Source organism: Aythya ferina, assembly GCF_964211825.1.
Source record: "Aythya ferina genome assembly, chromosome: 6".
Taxonomy (NCBI): Eukaryota; Metazoa; Chordata; class Aves; order Anseriformes; family Anatidae; genus Aythya; species Aythya ferina.
The window spans coordinates 15298815-15315887 of NC_140303.1; the positions used below are offsets into that span (position 1 = coordinate 15298815).

At 53.7% G+C, this 17073-nt stretch overlaps 1 protein-coding gene across 7 annotated transcripts in view; it reads right to left on the minus strand.

Annotated features, from left to right (window-relative positions):
* The window catches only part of NRP2 (neuropilin 2), an 84301-nt gene that overhangs the window by 39186 nt on the left and 28042 nt on the right, over nucleotides 1–17073 (minus strand). For all 7 annotated transcript variants that reach the window (XM_084524172.1, XM_084524170.1, XM_084524173.1 and 4 more), the window contains exons 4-9: nucleotides 13728–13958; nucleotides 13006–13161; nucleotides 11002–11171; nucleotides 9823–9978; nucleotides 1579–1723; nucleotides 934–1283 (exon numbers count right to left, since the gene is read on the minus strand). In XM_084524172.1, coding sequence (XP_084380298.1) covers nucleotides 934–1283; nucleotides 1579–1723; nucleotides 9823–9978; nucleotides 11002–11171; nucleotides 13006–13161; nucleotides 13728–13958 — 1208 coding nt within the window. The remainder of the gene's footprint in view (nucleotides 1–933; nucleotides 1284–1578; nucleotides 1724–9822; nucleotides 9979–11001; nucleotides 11172–13005; nucleotides 13162–13727; nucleotides 13959–17073) is intronic.

Sequence of the window (17073 nt, forward strand, 5' to 3'; positions counted from 1 at the left end):
TTCCTCCTTGGTTCAAGGGGACCAGAGAGGCTGTTTGTAAGAAACTTGCACAATCTCTCTTGGCCTCTGCTTTATATCCAGGGGTCAGATTCTGATCCAAGCCACATTGGGAAAGCTTGTGGAACATCCACTAACTTCATGTATAAATAAAATCAGATTTGTCCTTTGGCAAATAAAGAAGCTACTGCATGTTCTAGGCTAGTGCAAACACTCAGTTTTCCTCGCAGTCTAAGTACAGCCACTTTTCAGCTTGCGTGCATGAACTGAAGTCTGTGGGGAATAAACACAGGGCTATAGATAGCATCAGGCCTTCTAAGACTCATTTTTAGGATCAGGAAAAATTAAAACATACCCAATTTTTCAGAAGCAGATGAGTTTGCATAAAAACAAAGCAGGCAGTAGCAGAGAAATCATTTATTCCTCAAGCCCTCTGCCACCCCCACAGTACTAAGCAGACATATTGTTGGAGTTGCCCATAATCTGGGAGAAATATAGGAAATTTCAGGGTCACATTGGTGTGGTAAAAGGGACTTCATATATAGCAAATTTCCCAAAGAGAAATTGTGATTCATCCTCCTGTTCCAGAGATTCAAGAAAAGACAGTAACACCTTTCCCCTTAAAATATGCCGTTAGTTTGTGGCAAACAAAATTTGTCACACCATCTTGTGGGCTCCAACCTGCAGGGGCTGGCAAGAGCAGAAGGTAATGTCCACACCCCATGCCTGGTCTGCAGCAAAAAGTGAAAGAGAATTGCCAACCCTGGTGCAAGGTGGAACCTACACGCTCTAGTGCAGCTTAGGAGCAGGACCAGGGGATGCAACCTGGTCACTTGATCACTGTGCAGGGAGTGGAAGCTGATTTCCCAAGTCACCATCAGGCTGAAGATAGTCAGAAACATATCTCATTTTTCAGCTGCTCCAAGCAGTGCCTACCTTGGCTTGCATTGTTTTGGGGTCCTGGATGAAGTCCCAGTCCTTTCCGTTCATGCTGTAGGCTACCTTAAACTTCTTCACGAAGGAGCGGGACTCGGTGGTGGTCACGCTGTCCCCGCCGCGAGCCCCCTGGATAATGACGCCCTTGACGTTCTTTGGGACACCCAGGTCCACCTGCAGCCACTCCTCCCCTGGCTGGGCTTGGGGGACACGTGGAAACCAGCCCGAGCGGCTGCTCACCAGGCGGGCCATGCTGGGGGACCAGTCGTAGCCTCTGATGGAGGAGGCCGAGATCTGCGAGTCAGGGATGAGGCCAGAGAGCATCCCCAGCAGGTTGGAGCAGGGTGAATCTGCAAGGAAGGAGAGGGCATGAGCAGCTAGGGCAGAAGAGGGGAATACTCGAGGTTTTCCCTGCAGGTTTAAACTCAGGGTGCTAAACCAGCACCAGGCACTTTACCCTTGCCTCCAGGGGTTGGGTCCTGGTTCCCCAGAGCACAACCAGAGGGCCGGGTGCCTCTGTGCTACTTGCAGTGACACTGCTGCTGCCCCAAGCAGCCGTGACAGCCTCTCTGAGGGTCGGGAGCACCCCGGGACAGGCTGCTGGAAGGATGGAGGGGATGGCTGAGGGGAAAATGGGATCCTCACCGGTGATGCGGCACCCATACAGCTCCAGCCTCAGGGCAATGCCGTTGTGCCAGGTCTGGGGACGGATGCGCACAAAACGCGTGAGCACTGGGCTGTGGATCTTGTTGAGAACCACCTCCGTGGCATCCTCGTTGGCCTGAAATGTCTGCAAGGGAGAGGGGACAGGAATACAATTATGTCCTGGAGGAAAGATATAACCAGTTCAGCAGTCAAAGCAAATAACCAGCTCAGCAGCTGAAACAACCTCAGCAGGGAAAAATGGGGAGAGGCTTTCTGGGCAGGGCCAGCCCCTGGCCACGGCAAGCCCCAGGGCAGGCAGCAGGAGCTGAGCTGGTGGCAGGACTGCACATGGGCTGAGGGGCTCGCCCATACCAACATATTGCACCGAGCTCCACGGGGAGCACTGTGTGCGAGCGGTGCAGGAGCAGGCAGGGTGCTGCCTCTGCCCCAGGCACTGAGCTACATCCCAGCCCCTCTCCTGCTCGCCAGTGCACAAGCAGCCCGTCACACAGAGACAGCTTTTCGGGAGAGTTTATGATCTGACATGATATGAAAAGGCTGCTGTCTTACCAGATGGCCATAATCAATAACCACCAGATGGATGTTAGATCCACCCCTCCCTCCCATTATTCTAATAGGCCGGACAAGAACTGGGTAGCTGCGCTTCTGTTTCAGGCTGTGGTGCCACGAGGGGGAACAAAAAGGGGAGAAGAGGCGACACCCAATCTGAGGGCAATTTCCAACCCTTTTTCTGCCCGCAGCATAGAGCACTAACGCTCCCAGACTGAAGCTGCACGCCTTCCTCTCTTTCCCTCAAAGCACTCAGGCTTTCAGGACAGGGCTGGAGCATCCTCTGATCTCAGCCAGGAGCACCAGACGCGCTGAGATGTTGGCTGGGCTCTTCTGCAGTCTCCTACCCTGCAGATGCCGTGCTAAGCACAGGAGCTTCCGCTAAGTTTATCACAGAGCGAAGCAAGGGAGTGCAGTCTCTGGCACGGATCTCCTGTCAGAGGCAGGAGTCAAACAATCCAGCCGCAGATCCCTGTGAGTCAGGACAGAACAAGGGGTGAGGCCGCACGTGGGCCTCTCGCCTCGAGGAGGAGTTAAGAAGCATTTTATAGGTCTCCCACTGCTCCAGGTCTGCAGGCAGCATGTGTTGCTGCTCTCCTGCGAGGATGCAGCACACTGGGGTGCCTGCAGAGCAGGACGTGGTGCTCGCAGCCCCACAGGCCTCACGGGGCTGCCCCTGCACAGCACAGTCCTGCCCCGGGACGGCTGCGTTGCTGTCAGGGCCGGGGAGCCGCCCGCAGAGGGCTTCGCTTGCAAATCTGGCCGGTAATTAGGATTTGGAGCCGATGTGAACTTGAGCAGAAATGCTAATCTGGAGAATATGCATCATGCTGCTACTGTTTAGCAACACAGCATGGTTTATGTGTTTTTAATATCCTATTTTATCCTGTTTGACCCCACTTCCCATCCCTTGCCTTGCTCAGTAGACACCAAATACCCTTTCTTCCAGCAGGAGGGCTGGAAGAGAAGTGGTTACTGTGAAATGCTCCCTAGGCGTGTGTGTGTGCGCCTTGTACACGTGTGGGAACACACACACACACACACACACACACACACACACGCCCAGGCTGAAAGGACACATTTCCACACCACAGCCCAGCCTCCGGCTCTGCGTCGACACACAAGCTGACACACAACACCTTACCTCTGAACCTAACACCGGAGGACAGGAAATGTTTGTCTGAGCCTGTGCCACAATTTTAGCACGGAGAGGGGCACCTCGGGTCAGCCCAAAGGTGCCCCTGTCCCCGGAGCAGCTCCTGGCGGTGGCCCTGGCAGACCCCCGGGTGCCGCAGCCTGGAGGGAGCCTGCTCCTGGCAACCTCCCCCTGCTTCCCGCAGGCAGCAGTCTGAAGGCTCCACGAGCCAAAGGTTGCATATGGACCGGCATGTTTAACAGTCACTGATGAGGTTTGCTGCTCTTTTTGGTTTCGCATATTTGCAGCTTTGTTCTTTTTTAGCTCAATTCGCACATACGAGCATCAGGGGCCAGAATCCAAATTTACACCAATGTAATTTGTTGCTGACTTCTGCAATGTCAAGCTTGACAGAAAGCAGAAGCAGGACTGAGCCCAAAAATTTTATCACTACCACATGCGTTGCTGAAAGCATCTCTTGTGTGACCTCAGTCCCAACCACCTGCTTCCAAGAAGAGCAACCTCAGTTCTGCTTTGGATTTGGGGCCCAGTAATTTCCTCTGACTGGCTCGCGTCCCACAAGCGACACAAATCCCTGCCGGGGCCTTATGGCCGCAGACTCCCAATTTCCGAGGGCAGAAGTGCCACCTGACTCCCAGCTCCGGTATCAGCTGCCTTGGCAGCATCTGCCCCGACATACCTTGTTTCTGGAAAGCCCCAGCTGGTCACAGCAAGGCACTGCTTCCAACCAGTTCAGCACAACAGAAAGGAGCCCACTCTCCAGAGGGCAGGTGCTCAGCGCTGTTAGAAAAGCAGGGCCCTGCTGCACACCTGGCCTTTAAACCTGTTTCCCCAGGCAGAAGGCACCATGAGCTCCGCACGCTGCTGCCCAGAGCCTGGTCCTCAGCCCGTGGCTGACCACATCGCAAACGCTGCTCCCAGAGCCCAAGAGCAGTGCGGAGAGCCCCGTTGACTCGAACAGGCTCTTCATCCTGCCTCAAATTAGCACTCACGGCATGGGAAGAACTAGCAGGAAAATGTGTGAAATCGGGAGCGCCAAGAAAGCAAAGATTTCTTCCCCCTTACCAAAATAGAACATTGCTATTCTTCCCATCCTATCTGCTTTCCTTCCCACTCAGCACATATTTTGAGCCAAGTCTTCGGGTGGTGTAAATCAACATACCACCGTCGGAGTTGAAGAAGTCACACTAATTTACACCAGCAGAAAAAAAAACCTGGCTGCAATCTAGGGATATATGTACACACACACTCAACAGAGAGCGCGCACGCGCGTGCACACGCACTCGCTGACGGGTGACGGAGCCAGAAGACGGATGGGAGAACCATTAACAAATTAAAAGCACCTTCCAAGAAGCAGCCAAGGGAACTCATTTTCACCGCCACATCAAAAAGCCGCCAGTCCCGTCCCCACATATTTTACGGTTACTTCCCTTCTCGTCCAGTCGGCAGGTCGACATGTACAATTAAATTGATAATCAATGCAGCTTAATTAATTTGCTGCAGAAAGCAAGTGGCAGGAGAAGACGCCCAGGCAAGGGGAGGGTTGGGCAGGTTATCCGTGCACACACGCTCCCAAGTCGTGTTTCGGATACTTTGCAACTGCCCCGAGGTGACGGGGGCACTGCTGAAGCTGCGTCAGTGCCGGTGGGCATGGAGCTGTGCCAGCTGCGGAGCAGGGCAGGAGGAAAAAAGGGCCATGAAGTCGAAGAGGCAGTGCATCGGGGAGGGGACAGCAGGCAGCCTCTCTCCTGCCGCATTTGTAGGGCTGCTTGGCCACTGCGCAATTTCTTGTGGAGCTAAAGAAAGAAAGCGGCTTGGGGAGGCAGAGGAGAAGGCCAAGGATGGCAGCAGCTCTGCCTTCATCCGTATGTATGTGTCTCTCTGGACCCACTAGATTTATGGCAGGATTATGTTACTCCCGTGGAGACAGAGCCCTGGAACAGAGCATGCTAACAGGATTAGGGCTTCAGGATTTAGACAGAGAAGCATGAAGGAGAAAAGTAGGGAAGATTATTTTTCTTTAGATAGGGAAGGCACAAAATGGGGCATGTTTGATGGTGGGAGGATTCTGGCTCAAGTGGAGGGTGGATAGTCCGGGATTTATTAAATCCAGGAACAAGGAGGTAAAAGAAAAATGATACTTGGCAATAGGCAGTGAAGCACAGCGGCCAGGGCAAGGCACAGCGTGCGGGGGTGGGCTTGCCAGCACGGTGCCTCTGAGAGACTCCACTCAGATCCGGGAGCCACCAGAGACATGATGAGCAGCGCTCTACTAGCCTGCAGAGGAGATATCAGGCTCAGAAATACAAAGCTGCAGCCGTGCTGGAAAAGCCAAGGCTGTAATTCTCCCCTGGTACTGCACCAAGGGTGAATGCACAGGGCTGCCTTTCCCAAAGCCTGATGTCTTTGTCCTGCCTGCGAAAGCAACGGAAGCAGGCTGGGACCAGGGGATGCTTCTGGGCAAACTGCACCATGATGTCTCTGTGCAGAAGCACTCGTGGCCTTCTGGCCGATCACAGGAGCTTTTCCTGAGTTTTCCAGATAAACAAGCCACAGGAGTGAAAGCTTTTCTCACTCTCCCCATGTGAATAAACACAGGAGACCTCATTAAGAACTAAAAAGACAGAGGACTGCTCCTAAGGGAAGGCATGAAGGTCTCCAAAGAGTCATCCTCAACATCCTCTGCCAGCACTGAACACCTTTGATGTCCCCAGCTCCATGCACAGCTGAGATACTGCTGCAGCTCTTTGCAGCAACTCAACCTGCCTCCTTGCATCCACCTGAAATACTGCCCACGAAGGTTAGCTGATAAAAAGCACAAAGGTACCGAAATGAATCAGAAATCGAAAATGTGCATCAGCTGGATCTTTCTGCCACTTCTCCTCCATTGACTCAGATTCTCAAGGCAAATGTTTCAGGTGCATTCTTCCCATTTCACACCAGAAACAGAGGCAGGGATAGCGCTCCTCCCAACCCTCCCACTGCACGATCCCTGCAATATGAACTCTGCAATTACAAATCTGGAGCAGCTCGGACCACACGGGAGCAGGAACCCGAGACCCTGCAAAGAAGGAAGTGGATCAGAACGGATGAGCACTTTGTTTTCCAATAAAGTCCTCGCCGCAGAATCTGCCCGAAGAAAATGGCCAGAAACAAAAGGCCAAATCCTGCCAGGTGCTCTTTTCCTTCCTAGGGTTCAAGAGCCAGATAAGATCTCAGCACAAGCTGCAGGGTCAGTGCCTGGAAGATAACCTCTGGGGGCCATCAAGCCCCAGGTGACACAGCAGGACCCAAGCTGACACTGCTGCCAGCACACAGGGACAATGACCCTGGGCCCTGCAAGCTTGGGAACGTTTGCATGGGGCCTGGTCCCAGGGGGACACACGGGAAGACAGCCCCGCACCTTTGGTCCCACATCCCAACAAGGACTGGGCACCACCCCCAGACTGGGACAGCAGCACTGCCTGGGCTTTGCAGGGAGTGAGCTGCTGGGGTAGTGGAGAAGCCCGGCAGGGGTGCGGGGGGCCGGGGAAGGTGTGAGCTTGGCGTGAGCTTGCTGTGAGCTCGGCGTGCCTCTCCTGCCGGCTGCAGCTCCGCTGCCTCCCCAGCCCAGAGCGCGGCAGCGCTCGGCAAGGAAACAGCCCCGCCAGCCCCGTCTGCTGTGAGTGCATATTAATCTTGTTTTCCGCCGCTCCATCCTGCCTTTCCCGTTTCCCTCGCCCTGAGTGCCAGCAGCTGCGGATCCAAAGGTGAGCCCTCATGTTTCGCAGGGAAACAGCCTGGCCCCACTCCTCCCAGACACCGCCGGGAGGGGAAGCAGGGGAAGGAGGAGGGGAGCTCAGAGATGTTGTCCTCTGCCCACCCCTCCTGCACTCACCGCTTTTCTCTTGCTTTGATGAAGATGTAAATGTGAGCTGACCTGCCCACAGCACAGCAAAGCTTTGCTTTTGGCCCACACAGGCAGCAGGAATTGAGAGCAGTGTTTGATACACCCCGCATGTGTGTGTGCATCTGCACATATATATATATACACACACTTATCTATATGTGTGTGTGTGTGTATGCATGTAGAGAGGACTGGAGTCCCTGTCTGCCTACCCCATCCCTCCTCTCCCCTCCCCGCTCCTTGTGGCACCAAATCAAGCTGCGGCAGACTTGACAAATCTCCTTGGCATGGCTCACTCCACCATTGCAGCCCGCAGTGTGCAGAGCACTGCACTGACGCAGGGCGGTACCTGCAAGCTCAATGCAGGCGCCGGGAGCTTCCCTCGCACAGGGAGGGCTGAGATTAATGGGGCCGGAGCCCCCCTGGCCAGGCCCCTGAACGAGGGGCTTTCCCATGGCCCCAGGAGCAGCGCCTGGGCTGCCTGAGGCTGGTCATTCAGCGGGGAGGGAGAGCAGTCCCTGACTAGAGGGGTAGGCACAGCACCAAAAAGCAATTATTTGTGTTCCAGCCTGGGGAGGTGCCTGCTAAATTGAGGCCAGAATGTGGGAAAGAGGCGAGACTGGAATAAAGGAGCAAAAAAAGAGAGGCTTGATTTTTCCTCCCCCCCCCTTTTTTTTTCTTTCTTTTTTTTTTTTTTTTTCTTTCTTTTTTCTGTGAAGAGAGAAACCAGGGCAGGAAAGAGCTGGTAGGGCTCAAGGGCCAAACCCAGGCATGGTGGCTGTGGGACTGCCCTGGGTCAGCACCAGCCAGGCTGTAGGGCCCTGCTCTCTGCAGACTGATGCACGCTGCTCTGGCGGTGCTGAAAGCAGCCGTGTGCCATCCTGCTCCACCCCAGCTGAGGACCAAGGGCCTGGGATCGTGAGGATGGGCAGTCTCCTGGCACAAGTGACCAGAATCTCTCTGTAGGACAGATTTCCACCTCGGTTAGACACCAAAAGGCGAATTTCTTGCACGTGGCTATTGGGAACGCCAGCCTGGCTGAACTGTTTAGCTCATCTTGCTAGCTGGAGCACTGCCAGCCTCTGTCTGCCTTGGCTGGCAGCAACGGCCCCAGTGAGACCTCACACTCACTGGTGTCTGTGGTCTGCCCGGGGTGAGGAGAGAGGCCCTGGCTCACAGGAGGGCCTGCTGCAGCCAGCGGCCTAGGGGAGACCATGGAGCCTCCACACGAGAGCACAGCCCCACCGTACAGCATGGCAGGAGCTCTGCCACGAGCTGCAGCCCTGGGGCTTGTCCCGGGGGAGCTGGTGTGTCATGACCCCATGGATGCAATTTATCCGGCAGCAAGCGCCAACGCAGCCAGCCTGAGCCAGGGGAGGACTCTCCTAGGGGATGCTCTGCTGTCCTGCGTCCCCATTTCCCTACCTCTAAAATAGCACTAACACCACCTCCCTGGCACGCGAAGAGCTGAAATGCTCCAAATATTGCAGGTATGAAGCCTTGCTAGGGGCCTCAGCATGGCAGGGGCTCGTTCTGGGATGCAGAGTGAATTTGAATCGCTTGTGGGGAAGGGGAAATCGCATGGCCCGGAAGGGAAGGAAATGTCTGGATGAATCCTGGACTAGGCAGGCTACTGCAGTTCATGCCAGCAGCGCCTGTGCCAGCAAAGGGAGGGGACAGTTAATTTAACAGAAGTGCTGAGGAAGCAGAAACTGCTGGGACGTGCATGCGGGGGGAGGCAGGCGGGCCCCCGGCCACCCGTTTCATACAGAGATCAGGGCACGGCAGCGGGGAGGACCTGAGCTGCAGCAGCAGCGCTGGTGGCTCCACAGCAGAGCAGGAAAAGGCTTTTCCAAGGTGCCCTTAACCAGAGGACAACCACACTACTAAGGTGAGTGACAGAGCAGGAGCAGCCCAGCACCACGGCTGCCCTAACTCCACGGCTGGCTCTCCCCACACACCAAAGCTCCTGCACAGACTGCCCCAGGCTCGCCTGGCCACACAGGGCTTGGAAGGGCCAGACACCCTCTCCCACCTTGCTCCCATCCCTCTGAGCCTCCCAGGACCATGGTGAGAGCACGCAGCAGCTCCCAGGGCTCGATGCACCACTGCCGAGCGCGCCTGCTCGTGCAGATCCCAGAGCTCTGGCAGCCTGAATTGCTCCTCGTTATTTATTGTTCATTTTGTTCTCTGGGATGGTGCGATCCCCTCTTAGGATTTGTGCCCTTTCATTTCCAGGCCTCAATAACTCCTGAACTACAGTTTCATGTGGTTTTGTGATTGTTAACCCAGCATGCAGACGGGGCTACGGCCATAAAAGCTCAATGAATCTTGTATGGCAAAACACAGGCTGTGAAAGCATTTTCTCCTTCATTTGCAGTCAAAGAACATACTCTCGCCACCACGAAAGATGCAACAGCAGCCAGGTTTTCCAAGGAATCGTGTTTCCTCATTGCTGTGCAGAGGAGAAAGGACTATTTCTGCTCAAAGCATCATCAGTCTTTTAGCCCTCATCAGTAAAAGGGTCCCTCACAGATTAAATCCTGCAGTCCTGTAAAATCATTGTTCTCTTCCCTCCCATCGACTGCAAGACCCACCAAGGCACTTACAAAAGAGACAAAAAGGCCTTTACCTTGTGGTTTTTGCCATGGCGATACATCATCCAGTCCTCCCCGTTGGTGCTGACCTCCAGCTTGTAGGTACGGACATAGTACCCGTTCTGGGTTTCCCTGGAGATGGCACCCTGTGTGGCGATGGCTGTGAGCACAGTCAGGAAGTGGAGGTCCACCTTTCCAGGGGAAAAAGGGACAAGAGACAGAGTGGTGAGCACCTGAGAGCCCAGTTAGCTCCTGGCTACTTTTCCTGACCCATGAAAACATTTTGGGGAGGCACACAGGCGTGTAAGAACCAATGTCAACAGGCACAAAAGCCCCAGGCTGACTTCAGCAGGATGCTTGCAGGTAGGACCATGGGACAAGAGTAACTTGTCCTGATGTCTGGCCACATGGCACCACCACAAAGCCTTCTTCCTGCCTCAGACCAAGCAACAGGATCTGCACAGAACCTGGAAGCTCATGTCCATTGAAACAAGACAAGGGCTGACTTTCCATGTAAAATAAAAGCATGATGCCCAATTAGCAAGTGCTACAGCTCCTGGTTTTCCCTTTTGTGCATTTTTTTTTTTTACAGTGTGGGTTAAGAAAGGTTAGCAGAGCTGGCTTAGTAGCACTGCCATGAATGAAGAATGAGATATCTGCTTGAGGCAGCGACATTCACCACCGCCCGTTCCTAGTGCCCTTTAGCAAGCAATGTCTCACGGCAATGAGACAGCCAGAAACCTCGTGCGGACAGACACAGAGGATCTAACCAGGTCCTAGGGAAAGCCTTGGCTCTGACAACCCCCTGCCTGACATTCAGCCCGCTCACTCTCCGATGAGATAAATATCATTTTAGCTGTTTTTCCACGTGCCTCCTGGAGACATTGGTCCTCAGGCCAGTTGCAGTCAGTGGCCCTTGTAAGTGGCAGAGGTCTCTCCATTCTGTCAGTACGCTGGAAAGTTCATCAAAGTTTTGGGCAGGAAGGAGGGGGGTGGGAGAAGGACAGCGGGTCGAGCCAGCCCTTGTGCAGACTAATGGGAGAGCCAGCCCGCCTTGTTTCACGGAGACACCACAGCTCCCCTGCTGCTCGCTCCCCGTGAGCCACACAGGCAATAAAAAATTCAACAAGCCTTATGGTCAAGGGTCAGTTTAACAGCACGACACTCCATTTGGTGGAGTGGGACGAGGCGAGGGGAGGGGAAAGCACACAAACCTGGAGGTACTCTTTGTTGCTGTCTACATTGGGGGTCCAGCCGTTGTCATCGCTGTTGAGCCGGCTCTGCTGGGGCGTCCATCGCCCATCCGAGTAGGTGGAAGAGGCACTGATCTGCATGTTGGAGATCCTGCCAGACTCCATCCCCAGCGGCACGTTGCACTGGAAGTCTGGAGCGGGAACACATACACACACGCACGGATCAGCTTACAGTCTCTGCATTGCACTCCCAAGTGGAAGGCAGCCCTGAACTATCCTCCCCTGCTAACCCCGAGCGAAGCTGTCTGCCTGGAAAGATGAGCAGATCTGCACCATCTTGTGCGCTGTGCGTGTTCACAGATGGCACTGCAAAATTAAAGACAGGGCAGCTTTATGTTTGCATGGCCCTCGGAAAATTAATACAGTGCAGATCTGTCTCCTTTTCTCTATTTTGTCTGCCTTTGCACAGTTTTGACACACTGTTCTGTCCCTTCCCACTCCCCATCTCCAGCAAGCTGCCCCAGGTCCCCTTGCCATGAAGTTCTGGAAGGCTGGAGGTGAAAACTGAGCACCAACAAGACAAGGAGTGTGGGCAGGCACAACAGGAGGGCACTCACTGCTGTGCTGCCAAGGATCGTCAAGGCCTAGAGCAGGAAGGTCTCATGGTTCTGCATGCATGTGAGAGCCTGGATGTGTGTGGATGTGTGCGTGTGCTATATGGGAGGTCAGGCCCATGCGCATTGACCAGCCACAGACATGAAAGGCTCTGGCATGCTTTTATTTGTGTTTCCTCACTTCTAAGGCTTTTAAAAGTCACAATTAGACCAATCTTATTGCACATCTCATATATTTTATGGCAGCTGTCCTATAAAAACAATAACAAAGAAAACAGTGATAGGAAATACTGTGTGGGACAAAGCCCGCCGCTGCTGTAAGCCAATGGGGCTCCACCAAACTGTTTGTTTTTAGTGTGGCCAAGTCCACCCCATGTGGAAATGATGGGCCAAGTTAAGAGCTCAGTGGTATCATTAAAGTTTCAGTTTACACCAGTGTGAATCAAAACAGGCCTAACCCTTTAAGAGTTCTTGTGCTTGATTTCTCAAGCTTTGTGTCTTATTAATGTTTTATTTCCCAGACTTTTTAAAGAACAGAATAGAAAGGGGATTAAAGAACAGATCAACAGAGTGTGGAAATATGTAACGGTGAAGAGCTCGTGCTTGTCTGTAACTCCCAGAGTCTCAGCAGAGACATCCTTAACTCAGCTGTGGAGCAAGAGACTGTAACCCAGCTGCCCCCAGCCTTGCACAACCCCTTCTCTACCCTGCTCTCTGTCATGGACTCAGCCTAGGGGCAGAGACCTCCTCTCTTTCTCTGGGACTGAAGGGTGTCCTGAAGGCTTCTTCTGTTGTATCACATGTTCACTGCTAACAGAGATTGAGAACTGTAGCTCTGATGAAAAAATATGAAGGGAAAACCAACTGAATCTTTCCTAGGCTGCAAGTGTTACCACAAAGAATCAAAATGCTCTTCATTCTTAAAACACAACTTTTTGTCCTCACACCACTTCAGTTCATCTCCCTTAGTAAGGGATTTAAAACAAATTTTGGTTTGAACTTGGAGCTTTAGGCATTCCTTAATTAGACATGAAATTACAATTTGTACTTTGGGGCTGCAAATTTTGGGAAAACTGTAGAGATTTTCCCTAATGTTTTAATGATTCTGCCAAACCCGCTAGGCTGAAGTCTTGCCTTAAATCCTTTGGGCTGAGCACATACACAAGGGATTCTATCCCAAAGCAGTGTGAAGGCTTTGTGAGCAAGGGAAAAGTTAAGGAAAGGTCTGAGAATGTGATTCTTCCTTAATCTCATTTCTGTGAGAAACAGCAGACAGCATAACTCTGTCACTATTGCCAGCGGGGAATAAGCCCTTGGACACACTTCTGCCTGCCACACTCTTGCAAAGGAAGAACTTGGGTAAAATGGGCAACACGACTACCCAAGACACACTCCCACATTCCCAACTTACTTTCAGGAACTTCCTGTTGGATCAAGTAGTACTGAGCAGAGAAACCATCTTTAGCCACCGCTAGGTCAGTGTGGAAGGTGAGCGAGAGGATGCCGGTGGTTGAGCGGATGTCCGATGGCATCTTAGTGCCACAGTACCTGCCTATCAAGGGGCCAACTGCAAAAGAAAGAACAGCAAAGGTAATGCCTGCCTCTCCACCAGTTCCTGGGTCAGCAGCAGATTGGCATCTCTCAGCAGGGATGCCTTAGCAGGACCAATCGGGATGAAAGAAAGGCTTTGGGGATGGGTTATTTTTTACATCCTCTGGCCCAGTGCCAGGCAGCGTGCTGTGCAGAAATATCCACTGCAGCAAACATTGCTCTGCAATTGCTGGGAAACGCTCCAATTTGCTCTATTTCACAGTGTTGGTACAGCGTAGGGAGATAAGCACGCATGAACTCTCTGCCCTTCTCTTAGAGAGGACCAGTGGCACCTGGGAGTGTCCCATGGGACTCTTCAGATCAGCGGTTACAGCAGAGCAGCAGTTTCAGGATTAATGCATGCAGCTTTCTGCAAGCACATCACTCCCATGGCCAACCAAGGAGTGTGCCCAGTGGGAGGCAATGCTGCAGTCATGCCTAAGGTTAGGCACCTTTGGTCTTAAGAAACAGACCACAGAGTTTTGGAGCTTTGTGAGACGCTAAGAGAAGCTGAAGATGCTGGCGTGGCACCACACAGCTTACCTTGAGGGATGCCATCCCAGATGTCCAGCCAGTCGTACTTGCAGTCTCCCTCCCCTGCCTGCAGCGGATCATGCTCGAGGTCGAAGAGCAGAAAGTGGAGGAGGATTTCTGTCTTTGGCTTGGCTATGATGGTGAAGACACAGTCCAGGTTGTGTGGATACTTGTCAGGGAAACCTGGAGACTCAATAGTGCCGTTGGAGGCAGTGAAGTTTCTGGAACAGTCCTCGGAACCTGTAGTGGCAGGAAAAAAAACACAGTCTTAACAACGCAGCTTCATCCTGACAGCTTGACATGCTGTGGAAACCCCATTTTGATCTTTGATGGGTTGTGCATTCACTTCTGGACATTTTCTGTGGCCCAAGAGCTGTGTGAATTGCCTGCAAGGATGGAGAGTGTGATTTTCCAAGCTTTCCATGGGTGGAGAAATAAAGTCTGTGCACTCACTGGAGTGGACAGTATGTGTCTAAATCCCTCAGACAGCTCTGGAAACATAACCCATGTGCCTCTGTTGATCCTCTTGCCAATTACTCCAAAAATGGGTCTAGGAGGGAGATCCCATCCAAAGCCACTCAAAGCCAGGGCTGTGATGTGCCAAACCAACCCCTGCTGTGTCCCCCATGCCCAGGTGGTGGCCCTGGGAGGCCACACTGAGCCAGGCTGGGCTTCAGTGACCTGCTGGGAGACCTGGGTCCCCCACCCCAAAGCCCAGATGGAGGAGCTCCCATCCAGGGAGAGGACTGCCCTGGGAGGGGACAAGAGAAGAGCAATGGGAACACGGTCTCTCTGGAGAAAGCTCTCCCCGGGGGCTGCTCTCCTGCAACCTCTCTCCCTCTGGCAGGGACATCTATGCCTCAGTTTCCTCTTGAGAAAATCCGGAAGCGCAAATATTTAGACAGCGCAAGGACCCAGAGGGGCTGGGGAGTGCCAATGTCTCCACTGTCAGCTGGAAGCCTCGGAAACCCTCGGGAGGCACGTGGTCAGCCTGCGGTGCCCTGAGCCCTGCAGCTCCAGCTTACGTCTGGGGCGAGGCGGGGGTACCGGGGCCGTGGCGGGGGCTCTGCTGAGAGGGGGAACAGAGCCCTCTTTCTCACAGGCTCAGCCGCCCGCACCAGAAATGCAAGTTATTTCTATCCTTCAGGAAGACCCTCGCATCGCGAGCCGGGCGGACAATGTCGCCTCTTATTTATCACTGACCCCCGCGCTGGCCCCTGCCGCAGCTCGGTGCCCCCTCTCCGAGAGCCAAGGTGCCTCGGGGTGGCTGGGGAAAGGGGAATTTGTGCCTTATTCATACCACGGTGACTTTGAAACCGCTGCTCTGTGGAGGCAGGACAATGGCCAACAGAAATCTGCAGCCTGGAGCTATTGGAGGGGAGAGGAGATGTTGCAGGGGCTTGCGGCCACGGCTGCAACCCGGCGCTAACAAAGGTTTCTGCTTCGGTTTAGCTGGGACACCCGCCTTCTCCTCTGCAAACCCTTCTGCTCCGGCTCTTCCAGGCAGCACGAGCCTTCCCCGGGCTAATGGGAGACTTGTTATTCAATTCTGCATTAACCTACAGGAGTCAGGCCAGCAGCCTGCAGTAATGGCAGGATCCCGGCCCCGCATTATGCAGCGCCTAGCTGGAGAGCTGCTCAGGAGGGTCTCTTAATTGATTACCTAATGAAGCAACTGGCTTCTCTGGTGGGAACCTGTGGGGTAAAACACAGAGGCAAAAAATGAGGCCAAACGCAAATCACAGCATAATGCTGTGAATGGGGATAAGGGCGTACTTCATTCTGAACAGCTACAAGACAAACAGATAAACAGAAACTAAGGCAAGCTCCGAGCTGGGGAGAAAATCAAAGAGTAAACCCAGAGTTTGGAGTCAGGGACTGTCCTCTGGAGACAGGAGAGAGACGTAACTATGTCACCGTGTTCGATAACAAGTTTCCTCGTGTGGGGCTCTTATCAGATTTGGCATCTTTGTCTACGGTTTGGCTGATAGCAGCAAACAAGGATCAGCTTTTCATAAGGAAGCTGCAGATAATAAACAGGAGTCCTGCTGGCTTCAGCAGCACCGACCAGCCTGAGAGGAGACTTTGATGCCCAGCGATGGAGGGCTCAGGCCAGCTCTGCCAAGCTGACTCACAAAGCGAGCAGCAGGGAGCCTGAACCAGCCAGGGCAGACGGCTCCTTTGTCAGCCCCCAGACCGCTGACTGATACCCATCAGGGGACTCGGAGGCTGGTATGCAGCTGTTTGTATGCAGATCGCTCCTCTCGCACACGGTGATAAGGGAAATTTAGACAAGGTGTGGAAATAAATGCTCAGTTGAAACGTGTTGTTTTTGTAGGTCACCTGTAAGGAAGAAAGAAGCTGCTGCAACGCTGCCTTTACTCATCTGGACAATAACAATCCGATGACCTTTAAAGCTGATGACACCCTTGCTGGCTACCCTGGCAGCTCAGACTGAATCTTCCCTCTGCCTGTGTCTGAAAACAAAAGGCAAGGTTGGCTCGGATGCAGTGGCCCTGCAGCAGCACGGCCACCACTCTCCTGGGAGCTCTGTCGGGGCCAGGGGCCATGCAGGCGAGGAGGGCTGCAGTGCTCCTGATCACACACTCACCCCTGCCCCTGTGCTGAAACCTGCCTTGCCAGCCTGGATTTCACGGGCTGTGGCTGGAAGAAAGCGTGGCTATCTCTGGAAGGGATGGCTGCTGGCAACAGGGGAATGGTGGCTGGGGATGTGCCAGCACGACTTCAGCTGTGGGGGCAGCTCTGCAGGACCTACATCAGGGGACACAAGCTCATCTCCAGCCTCCAACCAAGACCATCTCCCACAGCAGCCCTTGCTTCCCCTCCCTCCCTGCCAGCAGCAAAAAAATCTCCTTCTCCCATGAATTTGGTGGCTTCCTGGCTCCCACCCTGGCAGGCAGTGTTCCTGCCAGCTGTCCCATCCCTTCCTTCCTGGCCTGGCCACCTCTGCCAGGTGGACCACCCCATCCTATCCCAGGTGGACCTGACCTGGGACAAGCACAACTCAGTGCAGAGTCTTTGGGCTCAGACGGGTGTGTGTGTACAGGGAGGGAGTGGCAAGGGATGCTGAGGAGAGTCAGCTGTCTTCCCACCCGAACACAGGCACTCTTTGCCATCTTTCCTGCTGGCAACTGGCCTCAGCAAATCCCAACAGTCAGCTGAGCCACTAAACTCCACCAGGACCAGTCCACATCTCAACCACCACTAACAAACAGCAGTGGCCTCAGGTGGCTGCAGCAGATCAGCTCAATGGTTGGCTACGCAGCCCAGGCAGCTATCACCAACAGCACTTTCCTAAATCACGAGAACCTCCAGACACCCCCCGTCCTCACCA